Consider the following 24,372-nt stretch of genomic DNA (forward strand, 5'->3'; position numbering starts at 1 on the left):
GAAAATCGGGGATGCAGCCTTTGCAAACTATGCACCAAAGTTATGGAACACACTACCTATGGACATTAGGGAAGCTAGATCTCTTAATATTTTCAAAAATAAGCTAAAAACGTACCTCTTCACCATAGCCTTCTAATACACTTCGCTGTTGATTGTACTGTAGCACTATTTTACTCTGTCCATTCTGTAGAGCATTGTGTTAGTCCGATACACAAGCTTGGTACGTGACGGCTTCCGTACTACTCTGACGTCACTCAGGAAGTAAACACCGGTCAGGATAGCAGCAATACGACTAGGCTGTATCGTGTCATCCCCTGTAAGCTATCTATATTAAATCACCATCTATGCTCACCTGCCTACCTCTCGTCTTTTCTACATGGTGTCAGACGTTGTGGACACAGTCGTCAACCCACGTCCGAAAGTGAAAAGTGAAGGTTTAGGAGGTAGCCTATAACTAGGCTATATAACGCGCGAGAGGCTCCCGCCAACCGGAGACTTACATTCAGCATGGCGGAAGGATTCTGCAAACCAGGTCCACTCGTATTTGACAGCCACGTTGCGGAGAACTGGAGAATATTCAAGCAAGAGTATGATATATTCATTGCTGCCGCACACTATGACAAGCCGCCTCGCTCTCAAGCCTTCATCTTGCTAAACCTGGCTGGCTCGGAAGCCATAGAGCGGGAACGGGCATTCATATATGCAGCAGCCGTGCGCGATGGAGAAGTGGGGGAGGGACAAGAAATAGTCCCCGCACAATCAAGAGAAGACCCAGAGTGCCTGAAAAGGAAATTCTGTGAGTTATGTAATCCACAAACAAACGTCACAATGGAAAGGCACAAGTTTAATACAAGGAGCCAGAAACAAGATGAGACAATTGAAGCCTATGTCAGCGATTTAAAAATCAAAGCAAAGAGCTGTCAATTCGGAGATTTGCGCGAAGAGCTAATCAAAGATAGACTTGTGTGTGGCATAATGAATGATGGCATGAGAAAGCTACTACTCCGTGACAGCAAACTAACTTTAACCAAAGCAGTTGAGATATGTCAGATCCACGAAATGACAGAACAACACACTAGGACACTGGCTGCACCAAAGCAAAGCACAACCAACGTAGATAGCCTACGGCACAGAATGAAAGAACGTGTTTACAAGAAAAAGCCAAATACAGAGCATTCAACTCAGTCCATAGCCAGCTGCAGCAACTGTGGAGGCAGCCACGAGGCCAGACGATAAATGTGCCCTGCATTCGGCAAACAGTGTCATGGATGTGAGAAAATGACTCATTTCAAGCAGTACAGCAAATCCACTCCAGGAAGTCACAGAGACAATCAACAGCACCAATACAGAAAAAAGCATGCTGTGAACCAGATTGACAGAACAGTATCGTCAGGCGACAGCGACGATTCGTTCTACTGTGATGGGGTCACAGTAGCGACGAACATAGTCAATACTGTGGGATCACCAGCGACACAAAAGAGTGAAATATTCTGCAGAGTCCAGGTCCACGGAATCCCCGTCGAGCTCAAAGTGGACACCGGAGCCAAGTGCAACGTGATATCTCGCAAAACGTTCAACCAAGTGAAATATAAAGAGAGAGTGGATCGCTCCAGAACAGCGAGGCTGATTGCTTACGGAGGAAATGAAATACACACCTTGGGGACAGCAACCCTAGCATGCTACATAACAGACAAGTCCCACTCCCTACAGTTCCACGTGGTGCAACAAGACGTTCAGATGCTGCTGGGTTTACAAGACAGCCTTAGCATGGGACTGGTCACACTCAGCAAGGAGATACACCAGCTACATCTGACAGACGAGGAACGTTTTTCACACAAGATGTTGTCGGACTATGCAGACCTCTTCAAAGACGAGGTGGGTAGACTCCCCTACACCTACTCCATGAAAATCGACCGAGAGGCCACACCTGTCGTCAGGCCAGCACGCCGGATCCCAGTCGCTATGCGAGAGAAGGTCAAGATGGAACTGGACAGAATGGCAAGCACAGGCATCATAACCCCAGTCTCAGAACCCACTGAGTGGGTATCTTCTATGGTAGCAACCCACAAGAAGAACTCAGACGACATACGCCTCTGCATTGATCCACGAGACATAAACGGCGCTCAAACGCCCACATCACCCAATGCGCACTGTGGAGGAAGTAGCAGCGCATATGCCAAACTCAACCGTGTTCTCAACACTGGATGCCAAGAGCTCTTTTTGGCAAATACCACTGGATCACAAATCATCGCTACTGACCACATTCAGCTCGCCATTCGGACGATTCCGTTTCCTCAGAATGCCCTTTGGCATAAGCAGCGCCAGTAAAGTCTTCCAACACACAATGGAGCAAATCTTCGCAGGATACCCCTGTGCAGTGATAGTCGATGACATCATCGTTGGAGGAAGCAGCGAGAAAGAGCATGACAAAAATCTCAAGAAAGTCCTCGACAGAGCATGTGAAGTCAACTTACGGCTCAACTCCAAGAAATGCAGATTCAGACTGAAGGAAGTCGGCTACGTTGGACACCTGTTCACAAGTCAGGGTCTAAAGCCAGACCCATCAAAGACGCAAGCGATCAGCGAACTGCCTGCACCAGAAGATGTAACGGCTCTGCAGCGGTTCCTCGGCATGGTAAACTACTTGGCCAGGTTCGTCCCAAACTTCAGTGAAATATCAGCCCCCTTGCGACACCTAACGCACCATGACACAGAATGGTGTTGGTACAAGCAGCACCAAGATGCATTTGACGCGCTGAAACAGTGTCTCTCAAACCCACCCACGCTGATGTACTACGACGTCCGCAAGCCTGTCACACTCACGTGCGACGCTTCCCAGTATGGCCTAGGCGCGGCATGTCTACAGGACGGTGTCCCAGTCGCTTATGCATCCCGCACCTTGACGGAGACGGAAAGGCGATACGCGCAGATCAAGAAGGAGCTTCTCGCAGTGGTGTTTGCGTGCTCCAAATTCAACGACTACATATACGGAAGGCACATCCAAATTGAAACGGATCATCAACCGCTGGTCACCATCCTGTCAAAGCCCCTACACACGGCTCCAGCCAGACTGCAGCGTATGATGCTTAGACTCCAAAGGTACGATTTCGAGCTGAGATACAAGAAGGGAAAGGACATGTATCTTGCGGACACGTTGTCACGTGCTCCCAGACAAACCACAGACCGGCTTAGTGGTGAAAAGACAGACTTTGAGGTCATGGCAGTGAGACACATTTCCTCATCACGCCTGAACGAGCTCAAGGAACACACAGAAAGGGACCCAACCCTGCAGAAAATATGCAACATCATCAACCATGGATGGCCTGCGAGGGAGTCAACGCTACCGGCAGGGGCTCGCCAATACTTTGCATTTAGAGATGAGCTCACAATCGACGATGGCGTCATCATGAAGGGCTCAAGAGCCGTCATTCCCAAATCGCTGCAAATGGACTACATCACGATCCTGCACAGAGGCCACCCTGGCACAGAGTCAACCAAGCGCAGGGCGAGGGACATTGTGTTTTGGCCTGCCATGGCAAAGGATATCGAGGAGAAAACGGCATCATGCCACGTCTGCAACAGCACAAAACAACACCAACAAAGTGAGCCACTCAAGCTGCATCCCATTCCAGACTTACCGTGGCGACCGACATCTTCGAGTGGAATGGACGGCACCACCTGGTGCTGGTCGACTCATACTCAGGTTGGTTCGAGGTGGACCTGCTGCGTGACATCACATCCAACACTGATAACAAAACTGAAAAGACACTTCGCTGTGCATGGAGCCCCACACAAAGTAATATCGGAAACGGGGCCCAGTACACTAGCCAGCGCATCAAGGAGTTCGCCTCGGCCTGGGACTTCGACCATGTGACCAGTAGCCCGGAGTTCCCGCAGGCGAATGGACTAGCGGAGAGAGCTGTGCGCAGCGCGAAGCAACTCATGGATAGGTCCAGACGGGACGGAACAGACGTCTTCCTAAATCTGCTCAACCTCCGTAACGTTCCACGTGACCAGTCACTTGGGTCACCGGCTGAGCGGCTCATGTCAAGACAGACACGTACCACCCTACCCATCTGCAAGACACTACTGGTTCCTAAGGCGAAGGACAACAAGATGATCAAAGCACAGCTCGAGAAGAAACGCAGCGTTCAGAAGTCGTGCTATGACAGATCAAGCAGGCCCCTCCAGCCACTGGCCCAGGGACATTGAGGTTACAGACTCCACATGGATTCGACCGGATGGGCACAATCAAGAGCATCTGTAAGGAACCAAGGTCCTACGTCGTGGAGTCAGAAGGAGGAGAGTACAGAAGGAACCGGAGACACCTTCTTCCCGTCTCGGAATCGGAACCGCCACAGGGTGACCTCAGCGACCCCTGTGACCCCAACATCACTCTCCAACCTCCGACTGGCCAACCCGAAGGCAACAGTCACCCCGTCACCAAGGAGGCAGACGCTCAACAACATGCCCGAATACAAGAGACTGTTCAAAAGACTCACCCGAGGGGAGCTCCCGTAGCTCACCGCATATCTCGGCGCTATTTCTGCGTCGGGGAAAACCGTGCTCGTCACGGATCTGGGGGACACGAGTTCGATTCCCGGACCCGCCGTCATTTCTCAGAATGTCTTCCCCTGCTCTACATCCCATTTCAACCTGTTTCTGTCGGTCATGCTTGACCAGAAAAAGCGATAAACGCTAAAAAATTAAGTAAAAAAAAATAAATAAAGACTCACCCGCACACTCAGTCTCCGCACATCTCACGGGCAGGCCGCGTCTGCAGGCCAAACAGTAGATATATGTAGTGTTTGCACAAGGACTGTTCAAACAAATAAAAATTTATAAAAAATTAATAAAAAAGAAGGAGTAATGATGTTCATACTATACACCTGTTGTGTATTACCACTTGAAGTACAGTTAACCTATGGTTTGTTCAAATAGCCACATGCTAGATATTAGTAGTAATCACTTTCATGGATTAATTTGTTATAGCCTACTAGCCTGTAGAGTATTGTTAGTATTTGCATTAGAGCACAACTTAAGAGGAAGGAAGTAGAGCATTGTGTTAGTCCGATACACAAGCTTGGTACGTGACGGCCTCCGTACTACTCTGACGTCACTCAGGAAGTAAACACCGGTCAGGATAGCAGCAATACGACTAGGCTGTATCGTGTCATCCCCTGTAAGCTATCTATATTAAATCACCATCTATGCTTTGCTTTTACTTTGCTCCCGACTATTGTCAGCGACTTCGGGTCATTGAGAAGCGCTATATAAATTAAATGAATTATTATTAGTGTGGGTGACCTGGCGAAGCCAGGTTGCCACCCACACTGTTGTTCTTGTTACTCTTTTTATTATTTCTTTCTTTATTCCACCGATTTTGCAAACACCGCTCGTGCCAGAGCGTTCGCGCCCCATACACGTGAAAGGTATCAAAACGGGCGGCTCGCCTATGGCAACAGCGGTCTCCGAACTCGTAAAGTTTCACCGCACCGTCTGGCTACGAATTGACTTTAAACGGTAAAATTTCGGAAATGCGTTGCAATTTAGAGTGCGAGATCCACCGAATTTTTCAAACACCGCTCGTGCCAGAGCGTTCGCGCACCATACACGTGAAAGGTATCAAAACGAGCGGCTTGCCTATGGCAACAGCGGTCTTTGAACTCGTAAAAGTTTCACTGCACCGTCTGGCTACGAATCGACTTTAAACGGTAAAATTTCGGTCCCATTGGAAATGCATTGCAATTTAGAGTGTAGCAGCTGAAATAATCTTTTTTCCCCTACCTTGGGTGAATTGCGAGTGTGATCTCAATTTTGGACGTAGAAATAAAACAAACACATCAAAACGATGACACGGCTGTCAGTCCGCTCACAAAAGAAAAATAAATGGAATTGGACATTTCTATCTCAACTGACGACCATTTGTTTGAAGGTTCTCCTCTCCATTGACCGCCATGCAATCGCACTCTAGAAATCACATTTTTCACACTATTTTTTAGCCTTCTGTTCCGATCGCCGAAGGAGTGCCACAATATCGCACGAATGCCACAATATTGCACACAACCCTTCGCCTACTCATTGTAGTGCTTCTGTGCGCGTCACAACGCTTCATCTCTTATAGTTTTCTTTTAATCAACGTGACAATGCAGTCATGCATCTGCCTCCATAGAAATGCATTGGATAGAAAAAGCAAGTCATAGTGATCACCTGTGTGGCTCGTGGCTGAGCTGCCAATGACCTCATCCACTTAACCCATCATTGCCCATCACTGTGTTGCAGTACTGAATTGCTGGACAGCGCCAGCTGTCTTGCGGGTTGTGTCATTGTACTCAGTAGGGATATCCTCTTTCATTTTTCATTGGTCGATGTTGACCACCTTTCATTGGTCGATGTTGACCACTCCCCCGATCCTTAGACCACGCCCCCTTAGGCCACACCCCCTCAGTGTATCTCTTGAACCGTTTGTCATAGAGACTTGCGGATTGTGCCATTGGTCGATGTTGACCACCTTTCATTGGTTGATGTTGACCACTCCCCCGATCCTTAGACCACGCCCCCTTAGGCCACACCCCCTCAGTGTATCTCTTGAACCGTTTGTCGTAGAGACTTGCGGATTGTGCCATTGTACTCAGTAGGGATATCCTCTTTCATTTTTCATTGGTCGATGTTGACCACCTTTCATTGGTCGATGTTGACCACTCCCCCGATCCTTAGACCACGCCCCCTTAGGCCACACCCCCTCAGTGTATCTCTTGAACCGTTTGTCGTAGAGACTTGCGGATTGTGCCATTGGTCGATGTTGACCACCTTTCATTGGTTGATGTTGACCACTCCCCCGATCCTTAGACCACGCCCCCTTAGGCCACACCCCCTCAGTGTATCTCTTGAACCGTTTGTCGTAGAGACTTGCGGATTGTGCCATTGTACTCAGTAGGGATATCCTCTTTCATTTTTCATTGGTCGATGTTGACCACCTTTCATTGGTCGATGTTGACCACTCCCCCGATCCGTAGACCACGCCCCCTTAGGCCACACCCCCTCAGTGTATCTCTTGAACCGTTTGTCGTAGAGACTTGCGGATTGTGCCATTGGTTGATGTTGACCACCTTTTATTGGTCGATGTTGACCACTCCCCCGATCCTTAGACCACGCCCCCTTAGGCCACACCCCCTTTCAAAAACTCGGAAAAATCCGAAAACTCGAAAAAATCCGAAAACTCTGAAAAATCTAAAATCCGAAAAAGTTCAAAAACTCGGAAAAATCCCAAAACCCGAAAACTCGGAAAAATCCGAAAAATCCGAAAACTCAGAAAACTCGGAAAAATTGAAAAAGTTCAAAAAGTTCTTGTTACTCTTTTTATTATTTCTTTCTTTATTCCACCGATTTTGCAAACACCGCTCGTGCCAGAGCGTTCGCGCCCCATACACGTGAAAGGTATCAAAACGGGCGGCTTGCCTATGGCAACAGCGGTCTCCGAACTCGTAAAGTTTCACCGCACCGTCTGGCTACGAATTGACTTTAAACGGTAAAATTTCGGAAATGCATTGCAATTTAGAGTGCGAGATCCACCGAATTTTTCAAACACCGCTCGTGCCAGAGCGTTCGCGCACCATACACGTGAAAGGTATCAAAACGAGCGGCTTGCCTATGGCAACAGCGGTCTTTGAACTCGTAAAAGTTTCACTGCACCGTCTGGCTACGAATCGACTTTAAACGGTAAAATTTCGGTCCCATTGGAAATGCATTGCAATTTAGAGTGTAGCAGCTGAAATAATCTTTTTTCCCCTACCTTGGGTGAATTGCGAGTGTGATCTCAATTTTGGACGTAGAAATAAAACAAACACATCAAAACGATGACACGGCTGTCAGTCCGCTCACAAAAGAAAAATAAATGGAATTGGACATTTCTATCTCAACTGACGACCATTTGTTTGAAGGTTCTCCTCTCCATTGACCGCCATGCAATCGCACTCTAGAAATCACATTTTTCACACTATTTTTTAGCCTTCTGTTCCGATCGCCGAAGGAGTGCCACAATATCGCACGAATGCCACAATATTGCACACAACCCTTCGCCTACTCATTGTAGTGCTTCTGTGCGCGTCACAACGCTTCATCTCTTATAGTTTTCTTTTAATCAACGTGACAATGCAGTCATGCATCTGCCTCCATAGAAATGCATTGGATAGAAAAAGCAAGTCATAGTGATCACCTGTGTGGCTCGTGGCTGAGCTGCCAATGACCTCATCCACTTAACCCATCATTGCCCATCACTGTGTTGCAGTACTGAATTGCTGGACAGCGCCAGCTGTCTTGCGGGTTGTGTCATTGTACTCAGTAGGGATATCCTCTTTCATTTTTCATTGGTCGATGTTGACCACCTTTCATTGGTCGATGTTGACCACTCCCCCGATCCTTAGACCACGCCCCCTTAGGCCACACCCCCTCAGTGTATCTCTTGAACCGTTTGTCATAGAGACTTGCGGATTGTGCCATTGGTCGATGTTGACCACCTTTCATTGGTTGATGTTGACCACTCCCCCGATCCTTAGACCACGCCCCCTTAGGCCACACCCCCTCAGTGTATCTCTTGAACCGTTTGTTGTAGAGACTTGCGGATTGTGCCATTGTACTCAGTAGGGATATCCTCTTTCATTTTTCATTGGTCGATGTTGACCACCTTTCATTGGTCGATGTTGACCACTCCCCCGATCCTTAGACCACGCCCCCTTAGGCCACACCCCCTCAGTGTATCTCTTGAACCGTTTGTCGTAGAGACTTGCGGATTGTGCCATTGGTCGATGTTGACCACCTTTCATTGGTTGATGTTGACCACTCCCCCGATCCTTAGACCACGCCCCCTTAGGCCACACCCCCTCAGTGTATCTCTTGAACCGTTTGTCGTAGAGACTTGCGGATTGTGCCATTGTACTCAGTAGGGATATCCTCTTTCATTTTTCATTGGTCGATGTTGACCACCTTTCATTGGTCGATGTTGACCACTCCCCCGATCCGTAGACCACGCCCCCTTAGGCCACACCCCCTCAGTGTATCTCTTGAACCGTTTGTCGTAGAGACTTGCGGATTGTGCCATTGGTTGATGTTGACCACCTTTTATTGGTCGATGTTGACCACTCCCCCGATCCTTAGACCACGCCCCCTTAGGCCACACCCCCTTTCAAAAACTCGGAAAAATCCGAAAACTCGGAAAAATCCGAAAACTCTGAAAAATCTAAAATCCGAAAAAGTTCAAAAACTCGGAAAAATCCCAAAACCCGAAAACTCGGAAAAATCCGAAAAATCCGAAAACTCAGAAAACTCGGAAAAATTGAAAAAGTTCAAAAACTCGGAAAAAATCCCAAAACTCGGAAAAATCCGAAAACTCGGAAACATCAAAAATCCGAAAAAGTTCAAAAACTCGGAAAAGTCCGAAAACCCGAAAACTCGGAAAAATCCAAAAACTCGGAAAATTCCGAAAACTCTGAAACATCAAAATCCAAAAAAGTTCAAAAACTCGGAAAAGTCCGAAAACCCGAAAACCCGGAAAAATCCAAAAACTCGGAAAATTCCGAAAACTAGGAAACATCAAAAATCCCAAAAAGTTCAAAAACTTGGAAAAATCCGAAAACTGAAACATCAAAAATCCGAAAAAGTTCAAAAACTCGGAAAAGTCAGAAAACCCGAAAACTCGGAAAAATCCAAAAACTCGGAAAATTCCAAAAACTCGGAAAATTCCGAAAATCCGAAAAAGTTCAAAAACTCGGAAAAGTCTGAAAACCCGAAAACCCGGAAAAATCCAAAAACTCTGAACATTCCGAAAACTCGGAAACATCAAAAATCCGAAAAAGTTCAAAAACTCGGAAAAGTCCGAAAAAAAATGTAAACTCGGAAAAGTCCGATCTTCAAATGGTCTATGTTGACCACTCCCCCGATCCTTAGGCCGCGCCCCCTTTTTGTATCCTTTGAACCGTTTGTCATAGAGACTCGCGAGAGACCCTCTCCCCCGTTGGCCGGCGGTGCACAGGCGTCACCCACACTTTCACAATTTCCCCCGTGCGGAATTGTCTAGTTATTATTATTATGCTCACCTGCCTACCTCTCGTCTTTTCATTCATTGCATAATTTTACTATCTATTCTATTCTACTATTCTATTATTGCACTGTATTATTTTACTCTGTCTATTGCTTTTTATTACAGGTTCAAAACTGTCAGGTATTAAACTGTGTGGGTATCAAACAAGAGACTGTCAGGCTTTAAAACTGTGTAGGACCCAGGCCTAGAACTGCACCCTGAGAGAGGGAACTGCACCCTGAGAGGGAGGTTTGCCCTGGGTGGGAGGTTCAAAGGGTCAAAGTGGGTATAAAACAGGAGGGAAGGCTGTCAAGTTTTAAACTGTGGATACCAAACAGAGAAGGTAAAGACGACTTTGACCTGTTGAACAGTAATCCAGAACTATTTTATTGCACTGTAAAATATATATATTTTTTAATCTATTCTATTCTACAACTTTATTGCACTGCACTATACCACTACCATAAACAAGGTGGCCTGTTGGGATGTTAGATCCTAATGTGAAAAACTGATTTTATATGTCTGCACTTTATGTGCTCATTTTATGCCTGTCTTTTTTCTGTTGTGAAGCACTTTGAGCTGCAGTTTCTGTATGAAAGGTGCTATACAAATAAAGTGTATTATTATATTATTATTATTATTATTATTAGTGTATGGTGTCATCCACTTCATCAAGGTGTATTAATGATATATAATATTACATTAGTGTATGATGTCATACACTTCAACAATGTGTATTAATGATATATAATATTACATTAGTGTATGATGTCATACACTTCAACAAGGTGTATTAATGATAATATTACATTAGTGTATGGTGTCATCCACTTCAACAAGGTGTATTAATGATAATATTACATTAGTGTATGATGTCATTCACTTCAACAAGGTGTATTAATGATATATAATATTACATTAGTGTATGATGTCATACACTTCAACAATGTGTATTAATGATATATAATATATTACATTAGTGTATGATGTCATACACTTCAACAAGGTGTATTAATGATAATATTACATTAGTGTATGGTGTCATCCACTTCAACAAGGTGTATTAATGATAATATTACATTAGTGTATGATGTCATCCACTTCAACAAGGTGTATTCATGATATATAATATTACATTAGTGTATGATGTCATACACTTCAACAAGGTGTATTAATGATAATATTACATTAGTGTATGATGTCATACACTTCAACAAGGTGTATTAATGATAATATTACATTAGTGTATGATGTCATCCACTTCAACAAGGTGTATTAATGATATATAATATTACATTAGTGTATGATGTCATCCACTTCAGCAAGGTGTATTCATGATATATAATATTACATTAGTGTATGATGTCATCCACTTCAACAAGGTGTATTAATGATAATATTACATTAGTGTATGATGTCATCCACTTCAACAAGGTGTATTCATGATATATAATATTACATTAGTGTATGATGTCATCCACTTCAACAAGGTGTATTCATGATATATAATATTACATTAGTGTATGATGTCATCCACTTCAACAAGGTGTATTCATGATATATAATATTACATTAGTGTATGATGTCATACACTTCAACAAGGTGTATTAATGATAATATTACATTAGTGTATGATGTCATCCACTTCAACAAGGTGTATTCATGATATATAATATTACATTAGTGTATGATGTCATACACTTCAACAAGGTGTATTCATGATATATAATATTACATTAGTGTATGATGTCATCCACTTCAGCAAGGTGTATTAATGATATATAATATTACATTAGTGTATGATGTCATCCACTTCAACAAGGTGTATTCATGATATATAATATCACATTAGTGTATGGTGTCATCCACTTCAACAAGGTGTATTCATGATATATAATATTACATTAGTGTATGGTGTCATACACTTCAACAAGGTGTATTCATGATATATAATATTACATTAGTGTGTATGGTGTCATCCACTTCAACAAGGTGTATTCATGATATATAATATCACATTAGTGTATGATGTCATCCACTTCAACAAGGTGTATTCATGATATATAATATCACATTAGTGTATGATGTCATACACTTCAACAATGTGTATTCATGATATATAATATTACATTAGTGTATGATGTCATCCACTTCAACAAGGTGTATTCATGATATATAATATTACATTAGTGTATGATGTCATCCACTTCAACAAGGTGTATTCATGATATATAATATTACATTAGTGTATGATGTCATCCACTTCAACAAGGTGTATTCATGATATATAATATTACATTAGTGTATGATGTCATCCACTTCAACAAGGTGTATTCATGATATATAATATTACATTAGTGTATGGTACTGAAGATGATATAATCATTACATCAACTCTGTCAGCGTGCGGTTGGTCTTCAGCGCTTCAGCGATCCTCCTGGCCCCGTCCGCTCCCACCGAGTTCTTCCGCACACTGAAGCAGCACACAACAGGTAAGAGAATGAACACACACACACACACAGACGTACAGTACATGTACACTCTATTTGTGGCAGATCTCACCCCCCCTCCCATGGATATATGTGAAGGATGGGAGATCCTTTTGCCACGGAAGGAGTAGAGTCAATTAGGTAGCTGATTAGTACCGACAGAACACACCTGCGCATCATTAGTCCACCCACATCTCACGTGCACACACCCAGACCCACACACTACAAAGCCACACGGTTAGTGAGGAGGTAAGTTGAGCGGAGGTGAGGTGAATACCACGACCTCAACACCAGAGGGAGTTCCACAAATCATGTTAAACCCAGATTCGGCTCAAACAAGGGACTAAACACGTTTCGCAATTATGCCACAACAAGGTGGAACGCCCTACCCACAGCCGTAAAAAAATGTGAATCCCTGGTGCCGTGTTGATTGGTGCTTTCCCCAACACACGCTTCTGGAGCAAGTATCAATTTCATCCCGCAGCTGTCACAGCTTGTAATCAGCGCCCTGTGGCTTTATATACTCTGATCCCCCCACTATCGATGTTGGATCGTTTTGAATATTCCTGCATTTGCCTCTCTTCCCCGTCGCTGTTCCCTGTCTGTTGCTCTCCAGGACTTTCGTGAAGAATCCCTGTGGAGAACCTGATTTCCCGTTCGGAGCTGCGCCTCGTTATCTGCCCGCTTTACGCGTTGCGCTCTAGTGAGTTTTTGGAAACAGTTCTTTTTGGATCACCAGTTTTTTGTGTGTTTGTGAAACACCGAAGGGATCCCGTTTTTGTTTATACTGTTCTCACCTATTTTTTGTGTTGGATTTACACTTTGGATTACCGTATTGTTTTTTCTCTGGACTCTGCTAACTGTGTGTGGAACACCGAAGATCAAGTCACTTGGATATTTATTGGATCAGTCACCTCTCTGTTTCTGTTGTGCGCTGGGCTAACTCAGATTTCTCTCTCTCTCCGTTTCCACCGGGAGTGAAAGCTGGGAGGATCTGCAGAGCGGCTTCAGACGTCACAAGCTAATTCCTCACCACCACCTACTGGGAGAATCTGCAGAGCCGCAACAATCTTCTCATGCCAGATTCCCCGTTTGTTCGGTTGCTCAACTTAATTCAATCTTGTAACTCTGAAAATAAATACGCCCTTGCTTTGGCTAACTCTGAAACAACTCTCTCTGTGCCGTTGCGCTTGAGGTCGGTTACAAACCCTAACACCTTACCTACTCTTACTAGTTACGCTGCTGGCCAGTATGACTTACCACAGTGTCTTCATACCTGTATCACTGTACATGTTAATACTACAACTCTGTACATATATCTGATTAGCACTATTACTCAGTAGTACTCATTTATATATTGTATACCAAGTTTAATCACCTGTGCATTGTATATTACTGTTGCACTTTACTGTTACATTTGCACTCTGGTTGGATGACAAACTTATTTTTGTTGTACTGTGCTCGTGCTGCATGATGACAATACATTTGAATCTAATGTAATCTAATCGTGTATCAGTGTTGTTGGTCGCTGATTGGCTGCCCAGCTCTTACTTCAGAGAGACCAGTTTGCGGTTGTACAGTAGCACGTCTGCCAGAGCTCTAATCTAATCTAATCTAATCTAATCTAATCTAATCTAATCTAATATAATCTAATATAATATAATATAATGTATCAGTGCTGCTCTTACTTCAGAGAGACCAGCTTGCGGTTGTACAGTAGCACGTCTGCCAGAGCTCCAGCGCCCTCCTCCTTGATGCAGTTATTCTGGAAGCTGTCGCAGAAGGTGAGAGACATCAACAACTTCCTGATAACATGTTGAATTGATTGAAGTGGATGTGAATCCAAGATTCCCAACCCTTTGCGCACAGAGCATCCGACATGAATGGGTTGATAATAAGGATTTACACTCACTTGATGGAGACCAGGGATTGGTTCATCTTGAGGGCCTCTGCCAGGAACCTGGCCCCTTTACAACCAATGCTGTTGCTACGGAGACTGAGGCATACATTGTTTTATTCTCCTCTAGTTGAATGGAGCACAGAACAACTCAGGGGGTTGGGAACGAGGCGTTATGTAACCACAAATTGTGAATGGCACTTGGTAACTCATTTGACTGAAAAAGAAAGTCTGTGTTATTATGGCATTCTGACCAATGGGATGCACTGAGCTGTATTGAATTATAGTCATCTTCACCAACCGGTATACAGACAAGAGCAGCTTCCCTGCTGTGAAACAGTCAAGAGCACTGGCGGACTCAGGGGTGGGGGGGGGCAGGGGGGGCGCCCCCTGGTGCCCCCACGGTCGAAAAACGCGCGCTTAAGTGCCCTTTTGAGTGAAAGAAATTAGAGGATGTGCTCTATTGGTGCCCCCACGGTTGAAAAACGTGCACTAAAGTGCCCTTTTGAGTGAAAGAAATTAGAGGATGTGCCCTATTGGTGCCCCCACGGTCGAAAAACACACGCTTAAGTGCCCTTTTGAGTGAAAGAAATTAGAGGATGTGCCCTATTGGTGCCCCCACGGTTGAAAAACGCGCGCAAAAGTGCCCTTTTGAGTTAAAGAAATTAGAGGATGTACTCTATTGGTGCCCCCACGGTTGAAAAATGTGCGCTTAAGTGCCCTTTTGAGTGAAAGAAATTAGAGGATGTGCCCTATTGGTGCCCCCACGGTTGAAAAACGCGCGCAAAAGTGCCCTTTTGAGTTAAAGAAATTAGAGGATGTACTCTATTGGTGCCCCCACGGTTGAAAAATGTGCGCTTAAGTGCCCTTTTGAGTGAAAGAAATTAGAGGATGTGCCCTATTGGTGCCCCCACGGTCGAAAAACGCACGCTTAAGTGCCCTTTTGAGTGGCGAAGAATTAGAATCTGGTGCTAACATGGTCAATAATGCTTATTTTGGACAGAAAAACATGTCTTAAACATTTAAATTGACCAACCATAGACCGTTTTTATTCCAATCAAGGCAAGAAGGCTAGTGGTATGTGCTATATGACATATTATTTTATAATACAATTATAACATTGTAGGCTACACTACAAATATTATATACAGTACAATTATATTACTATTATAAAACTAATATTATTTGCTCCACCTTAGATAAAGACAGTACAGACAATGAAGATGGAGATATTCACAAGGGAAATGGTGAAGAAGTGGAGGAAGGAGACAATGCAGATGATTGTATGGAGAGAAACGATGAAGAAGTGGAGGAAAGAGAGAATGCAGATAATGCTATGGAGAGAGATGGTGAAGAAGTGGAGGAAGGAGAAAATGCAGATGATTGTATGGAGAGAAACGATGAAGAAGTGGAGGAAAGAGAGAATGCAGATAATGCTATGGAGAGAGATGGTGAAGAAGTGGAGGAAGGAGAAAATGCAGATGATTGTATGGAGAGAAACGATGAAGAAGTGGAGGAAAGAGAGAATGCAGATAATGCTATGGAGAGAGATGGTGAAGAAGTGGAGGAAGGAGAAAATGCAGATGATTGTATGGAGAGAAACGATGAAGAAGTTGAGGAAAGAGAGAATGCTGATAATGCTATGGAGAGAAATGATGGTGACACAACAACAAATAACTTGAATGCTCTCCTGTTGCCATTAAAATATCCCACTGATCCAGCCCATGTTCAGAAGCACAGCATAGACCACCACTCTGATAGATTTGTTGAGTTTTGTTGCTCTATTGGACCTTGTTAACCAGTTCTAACTTATCCAAAGACAGAGGGGTGTTCATTCCACAGGGAGTGGTATCAAGATAATCACTGGCTAGAATATTCTATGGAAAGTGATTCTATGTTTTGTTTTGGTTGCCGACTTTTCTTGAAAGAGAGAAAATATGATAATAAAGCAGCTTGGAGAACAGGGGGAGTTAACAATTGGAGAAAAGGCTCAGAGAAAATTAAGGAGCATACACAAACAGAAGCACATATGGTAAGCATGGTAAGATGGAGCAACTTCAAACAGAGACCACTGAAAGAGGCTTTCAGGAGGGCAGACGTAGAAGGCCAAGCCAAAAGAAAACAGGAACGACAAAGAAACAGGGAGCTAATGACAAGAGTGGTAGACATCACATTGTATCTAGCACGGCAAGATGGGGCGTTCAGGGGTCATGATGAAAGTGGTACATCTTTGAACAAAGGGAATTTCCTTGAACTTGTACAGCTACTTGCAAAATATGATGACTCCACCATCAAAATGCACCTTGATCAAATCAATCACATCCAGTCTCAACAGAAAAAACCACAGACATCACTGTTGTCCTACAAGACACAGAATGACAATCAGTGCCCTTGCCACCTATGTCAGAAGAGTAATTCTCAAAGAAATGGAAGATTCCAAAATATTCTCCATTCTCTTGGATGAGACAACTGATGTTTCTCATGTCGAACAAGTGTCCTTTGTTGTTCGCTTTGTCCATCAGATGGAAATCAAGGAGAGATTTTTACAAGTTTGTGATGTGAGTGGAACAACAGCAAAAGAATTGGAGAATGTTGTGATGACATTCCTTGAGGAGAATGGATTAAAAGTGGAAGACATCAGGGGCCAAGGCTACGATGGAGCCGCAAATATGAGCGGAAGCTACAACGGTCTGCAGTCGCAAATTCAGAGCCACAATGAGAAAGCTTTATACGTGCACTGCCATGCCCACTGTCTCAACCTGGTCTTGGTGGAGAATGCCAAATCAAGCCAGCATTTTGTTCGGTTTTTCAATTTAGTTGAAAATTTGTACACTTTCATATCCAGATCTCCAAAACGTGACGCTGCGTTTGTGAAAATGCAACAGACCATGTACCCTGGCCAAAGACTCTGTGAACTGAAAAGGCTGTCTGACACACGGTGGGCGTGTAGAGAAGATGCTCTGAGATCCCTGAAGAAGGTCCTTTCTGCTGTGGTGAAGCTGCTTCAGAACATGGCTGATAGTGATCCACCAGACTCTGCAGCAGGTGATGCCCGGATGCTCTTGCGTAGCATAGATTTTGAATTTATGCTATGCATGGAGATTGCCACACCTGTCTTCAATGAGACTGCCATCGCATCTGCCTCACTTCAGAGAAAAGACCTTGACTTGTCAGCATCATACACCATTGTGGAGGGAGTCATACAAAGAGTGAAAGCAATGAGGAAGGATGAGGAGTTCAAGGTCCTTTTCTCAAAAGCAAAAGGGCAAGCAGAGGCAGCAGGCATTGAGGTGCCAGAAGAAATACCTGGACAAACAAGACGCAGGAAGGTACCTCAAAGGTACAGGTATAGGTCTCAATCTGCTACAGAGGACTACCAAGTCCAAGACTTGGAGGAGCACTACTGGGGAAAGGTGTTCTTTACCTTTCTTGACATACTCTCCCATGAGCTACACCGAAGATTCAAAGGGAAGGATGACACGCCTACTGGGTCAATCCTATCAGGTCTTCACTGCCTTACCATCTCAAGTCACTGGAAGGGCATGACAAACGACACAGCTGCTGTATCTGTCAGAGATGTGTGCCAGTTTTATGATGTAGAGGAAGAGAATGTTGTCACCGAACTCAAGGTATTCCACTCTTCATATGCTCTCCCATCCAACATGGTCAAAGCTACGCTTAAGTGCCTTAAAGACAATGATGTGGAATCTGTTTTCCCAAATATAACCATGCTCCTCAAAACATATGCTACAATACCAGTGACAACTGCTTCAGTAGAGCGATCATTCTCTAAACTGAAGCTGATCAAAACCCAGCTCAGAAACCGATGTGGGGAAAAAAGGCTCTCTGATCTTATGCTGCTTTCAATTGAGAGGGATATCCCAATTGATCATAATGAGGTCATTGACATAATATAAACAGAGGACCAAAAGACGAATTCTGCTATGACTCCCCCACCCCCATCTCCCTTCCATTGCAGCAATGGAGAGCCAGCACATACAAATCTGTCCATGAAAATAACCAACATATTTTCATTAGAGGTGATAGAGGAGAGGACAGAGGATGGCAGGAGGGAGGAGTCAGGTGGTACAATATAGTAAGTTTAATGGAGAGAATGGGGAAGATAGGGAGGGGGAGGGAGAGAAAGAGAGGGAGAGAAGGAGAGGACAGGAGGAGAGAAGGAGAGGAGAGGACAGGAGGAGAGAAGGAGTGGACAGGAGGAGAGAAGGGGAGTACAGGAGGAGAGAAGGGGAGTATAGGAGGAGAGAAGGGGAGTGCAGGAGGAGAGTAGGGGAGTATAGGAGGAGAGAAGGGGAGGAGAGGACAGGAGGAGAGAATGAGAGGAGAGGGGGAGTACAGGAGGAGAGGACATGAGAGAAGGGGAGGAGAGAGAAAGGAAGAAGCCCCATGGCACTCGAATTAACTTTAACTGTTAAACTGTTTTATGAAATACAAATTTTAAAGGTGTATTGTTCCCTGTGTGTTTTTATCATAGAGGTGTGGTTATACTATTAATCTGGATTGTCTATGTTATTCTAATGTTAATCTTAATCAAGGATGAAGACTATTTCATCATACATGACGCATCATAGCTTTTTGCTTACTGATGGGGTCCCATGTTGTGCAGTAGGTGCCTTTTTTTTCTTCTTTCGCCCCTGCCCTTCAAACAGCCTGAGTCCGCCACTGGTCAAGAGGATTCTGAAATGCAGAATGGTGTTCTGATGTTCTCACTTAAAATAAAGATGATTCTGAACTGCAGAATGATGTTCTGATGTTCTCACTTAAAATAAAGGCACAAAACCATACATGAAAATGGAAATTCAGTTAAAGGTGCTGTATAAGTGGTATTTATAAAGAAATATATAATTAATAAGTGGTCTAGGTGTTAAGATAATAGCTCTACATTCTGACAGCCATCACTGATATAGAGTGTCTGGTCAGTAACATGGGTCTCCCAGTCCCTCTGCAGTAAACAGCCATCACTGATATAGAGTCCAATCATTCAGTCCTTGGTCCAATCATTCAGAAGCACAACATCTCTTTTCACTGTTATGCTGACGACACACAGCTTTACGTTTCCCTGAAACCTAACAACCAGTCTCTACTTAACAGTCTCATGTCCTGCCTGGATGACGTTAAATGTTGGATGGCACAAAACATTCTACAACTAAATCAAAACAAATGCGAAATAATCCTCTTCGGTCCCCCAAACGCTTTCACCACCCTTACCAACAGTCTTGGCAACCTGTCCTCCCTGGTCAAGCCTTATGTCAAGAACCTAGGTCATTTTTGATCCACAATTTAAATTCGACAGACAAGTGAACTCAGTGGTAAAGGCATGTTTTTTCCAACTACGCACCATTGCCAAACTCAAAGCCCTTCTCTCCCCTGCAGACCTTCAGAGAGTCATCCACGCTTTCATTTCATCTAGATTAGACTACTGCAACTCCCTCTATATAGGCATTAACCAGTCTTCCCTGTCCCGCTTACAACTGGTACAAAACGCCGCTGCCAGACTGTTGACCGGAACCCACAAGAGAGACCACATCACCCCTGTCCTTGCCTCCCTTCATTGGCTTCCAGTACGCTACAGGATAGATTTGAAGGTTCTCCTATTTGTTTTTAAAGCCCTTAATGGTCACCCCCCCTCCTACATCTCAGACCTACTATCCCCCTATTCCAACACCAGGTCCCTCAGGTCAGCCGATCAGAGGCTCCTGACAGTCCGAAGATCTAACCTCAAGCTCAGGGGGGGCCGTGCCTTTGCTGTCGCAGCAGCCCCTGAACTGTGGAACAGCATCCCCACCTCCATTAGGCTTGCCCCCTCATAGATGCCTTCAAATCTAGGCTCAAAACCCACTTCTACCTACTAGCCTTTCCCGTTCACTGACTCATGCCCCGTTTTCCTGTGTGCTTGCCTGTGTGCCCTCCCATAAAACGGAGTGTGATTGTTGTCAATATGTATGTATCTACCCTCTGTACAGCACTTTGGTTGACACGTGTCATGTTAAATGTACTATATAAATAAATCTGATTGATTGATTGATTGATTGATTGAGAGTGTCTGGTCAGTAACATGGGTCTCCCAGTCCCTCCGCTCTGCAGTAAACAGCCATCACTGATACAGAGTGTCTGGTCAGTAACATGGGTCTCTCAGTCCCTCCGCTCTGCAGTAAACAGGAAATACATTTTCTGGTATCCAGTTCCCACTTTATCCAAATTGTCTGATAAGAATAAGAAAATAAAACGACTTTTAAGCAAATACTGTATGTGCTTGAAACAAGTAAAAAAAATCGGCCAGCAAATTTGGCTCTGTAAGACTTCTTGAAATAAGTTTAAATATCTAGGGTTCTCTCTCCTGATTGGATAAAGTGGGAAGGGATACCAGAACATGCATTTTGTGTTTACTGCAGAGTGGAGGGACTGGGAGACCCGTGTTACTGACAACACCAGTATCAGTGATGTCTGTCGGAATGTAGAGCTACTTAATTAACACTTATTTTAATAAAAGAAATACCACGTACAGCACTTTTAATTCAGTTGTGCGTTGTCATAGGATGAAACAGGTGTCACTCACTCCAGTGTGGTTAAAGTCCTGTTAACCAAGAGGGCTCGGCTGAGGGCTTTGGCTCCTTTGTTGCTGATGTTGTTCTCTGCCAGACTGGAGGGAAAGAGGAGGCGTTCACATGGTTCCGCTTAAAGCTGCGGTAGGCAACCTCAGAGGAGTGAGCAAGAGTGAGTTCACCTGCCCAGAGTGAGTTTAAAAGTATTACTTAAAAAAAGTATGAGATGCAAAATGCTGATTTATTTTGCACATAATCTCACACACCATCCCCAGGCCATCAGGATGCTCAATGACAATGAAAATGACACTATGTAACAACCCATCATCTACACAAGATGGCGCCATCATCTATCATCTACACTCACTGCACACACATGTACACACTCACTTTAAACAAACACTCACATTACCACTCACTTTACTCACTTTAGACACTTTAACACACTTTATATTTATCTATTATTAAAGAGATTTGCACTACATCCATACCTCATTTGCACCTTACCCTAACTTTTGTACCCCATCTCATTTCTGCATTGTACATCACTGTTACTCATTTTACTCTGTGTTGTATATTGTATATATGTATATTGACTTTACTTACTTTTACTTACTTCTTAATAACTTTTTTTTTTACTTACTTACTTTCCTTTTACTGTATGTAGCACACTCAGGGGCTCTTTCAGAAATAAGCATTTCGTATAAAGTATTCTGTATAGGGATGTCCGATATTATCGGCCGATATTGGCATTAAAATGTAATATCGGAAATGATCGGTATCGGTTTTAAAAAAAAAGATTACATTATTATTTAATTTTTTTACATTTATTTAACCTTTATTTACCCAGGCAAGCAAGTAAGAACAAATTCTTATTTTATTTATTGTCAAAAGTATGCATATTGTGTTAATTCCACGACAAGAGATATGTAATGTTAATTACCTGAAATTATTAAGTTTTTGGGGGGGGGGGGGGGGGACGACCCCGTATATATCGATATCGGTTGATATCGGTATCGGAAATTAAGAGTTGGACAATATCGGTATATCGGATATCGGTAAAAAAGCCAATATCGAACATCCCTAATTCTGTATTTTGTTGTGACATATAATAAACAAACTTGAAACTTGAACTTGAAACTTAGTTGAAACACATCCAAAAACTCCAAACAGTTTTGCACACATTAATTTAGTTATTGAGTAAAATAGCTTGAATATGGCCCCCAGTGATGTCATCAGGGACATTTGAATCCTGAGGTGGCAATCGACAGGCAACAAATAGGGCTTTAATTATATGTATATTGTATGAAAAAAATGCAGACCCGAGCCGCTAGATCAGGGGTAGGCAACCCTAGGCACGCGTGCCTGCATAGGCATGCGGGGGCATTTGCATAGGCACAGGGGGCAGCAACAAAAAAAAAAAAAAAAAGAAAAAAAAAATTTGCTTTGAAATATTATAGTGAAATATTTTGCACTGTTGTCACATTTATCTTGTTGAAATCCTCCCACAGGTTCTTTTTACTACCACATATTTAATTGAGACCCTTTATTTGTTTATTATTTCAATTGAGCTGGAAATACATTGCTACATCATTCAGTAACATTTGCAGAGCCTTATAACAAAAACATTATTACGGTCACCATTGTGACCAGTGGGATTAATCAACACATTTTATTATTTATTTTTCTATTTCATTGAACATTGCACATGTTAAAAGCCATTTTTTTAACTCAAAATGTGAGTATTACCAAGTCAACTTGTGTTCTCAAAACAATGACAATAAACATAGTTTTATTAGGTTGAAATAATGTGGTTGTGTACTTATTTTTCTGTTAACTTATTATGGATTGAAAACTGAAAACCTTAATGCACAGTAACTAAACTCAATATTTTTAAGTTCTGGTAACTTATTATTATTATTTTTTTACAGTGTAGTCTTGCGATCAATCAAAACGTATTTACACGATATACCTCACATTCACCCTCCATTCACATCCTGGTGTTCTCCATTAGGCCTGTAGGTGGAGCTATGACAGCACACGTTCAGTACACACACCGATGGTGTGTGATGTGTCCAAAAATGAATGGGCAAATGTGAGTGAAATGGTTGCACTGTATGCAGCTGTTTGTCTGCATTGCATCCCCCCCCCCCAACTCAGATTTAGGGTTGATACAACCATCATAATAATATTGTTAATAATAACAATAACAATAATGATGTAATAATGTAAAAATTATCATAAAAATACCTGATTATGAGAAAAAGAAATTACGATGCATGGAATATTGTTGAGGCACACTAGTTACAACTATATTTCAAACAGGCACTCCATGTCAAAAAGGTTGCTGACCCCTGCGCTAGATGCTCGCAAAGTGGCGCGTCGTGCCGGTAGGCAAATCGTCCTTAACACTTTGAATGCCCAAAACGACATAACACGTGTTATCAGCCCGCCCCCTGAATGCCCACCACGAAAATTAGCGTGTTATTTTTTTATTAGTGATCTGAATTCATATTTCATCAACCGAGTCTACCGTTGGTAAACCAGCCCCATCAGGAGCTCAGATGTGAAAAAACCGCCCCTATCGTCTCCCAGATCGTAAAAAGCGCCCTTTTGGAATGGACTCAATGAAAATGGATGAGAATCCGGAATCCACATTTTACTTCTCAGGCATGTAACCCGAGCCGATCGGATTCATTGTGAACCATCAGAAGTACAGCGTGGAATATCTGTTTACAGTATGTAGCGTTGGATCAATAAAAACGATTGATTTTTGGAATGGCGATCAGGAATTGGAATGATCTTTTTGGAGAACATCTATTTTACAAGTCTTGGGATAATCAGAGTTGTATTCGCTGAGCTCTCAGCGTTCGCCCTATGTGTGTGTGTGTGTGTGGGCGATGGCTTTGAGGAAATCAGAGAATACATTTTTCAGATCGCCTATATAGCGTGCATACGTACACATATACTATCGATAATCTAGCGTTTATTTGAAAACGATTCATAATAGGTCGAAAAATTTAAATGTTTTTGTGTATTCTAGAATATTCCAGTACAGGGCGTTTATTATGGAATCTTTTTATTTTCCTTGAAAACGAGGGCTTTTCAAAATGCTATAAAACTAAAATGAACCGATAAAAAAACAATCCGCTTCGACAATGTTGACTGGAAAACGAGTCATTGATAAGCGACGGGCAGATTAGACACATAGCCATAATTTAAAACATAGATTAGGCGTTATTAACGCTAACATTGAAGTGGATGGTGGGCATTCAAGCACTAAATCGTGCGCCCCCTGCTGGCACTGAAAGTGTTAAGAGGTCCCGGGGGCCGGGTCGGTAAGTAGCC

The 24,372-nt window shown here is 43.3% G+C and overlaps 1 protein-coding gene across 1 annotated transcript in view; it reads right to left on the bottom strand.

Moving 5' to 3' along the window:
* The window catches only part of nlrc3 (NLR family, CARD domain containing 3), a gene marked incomplete at both ends in the record, with an annotated part of 54,917 nt that overhangs the window by 24,884 nt on the left and 5,661 nt on the right, over window positions 1–24,372 (bottom strand). Inside the window, 4 exon segments of the mRNA XM_084323806.1 lie at window positions 12,465–12,548; window positions 14,253–14,336; window positions 14,477–14,560; window positions 21,039–21,122. Of these exon segments, the coding sequence (XP_084179932.1) occupies window positions 12,465–12,548; window positions 14,253–14,336; window positions 14,477–14,560; window positions 21,039–21,122 (336 nt within the window).

Source organism: Notolepis coatsorum, assembly GCF_963971535.1.
Source record: "Notolepis coatsorum genome assembly, chromosome: 10".
NCBI lineage: Eukaryota > Metazoa > Chordata > Actinopteri > Aulopiformes > Paralepididae > Notolepis > Notolepis coatsorum.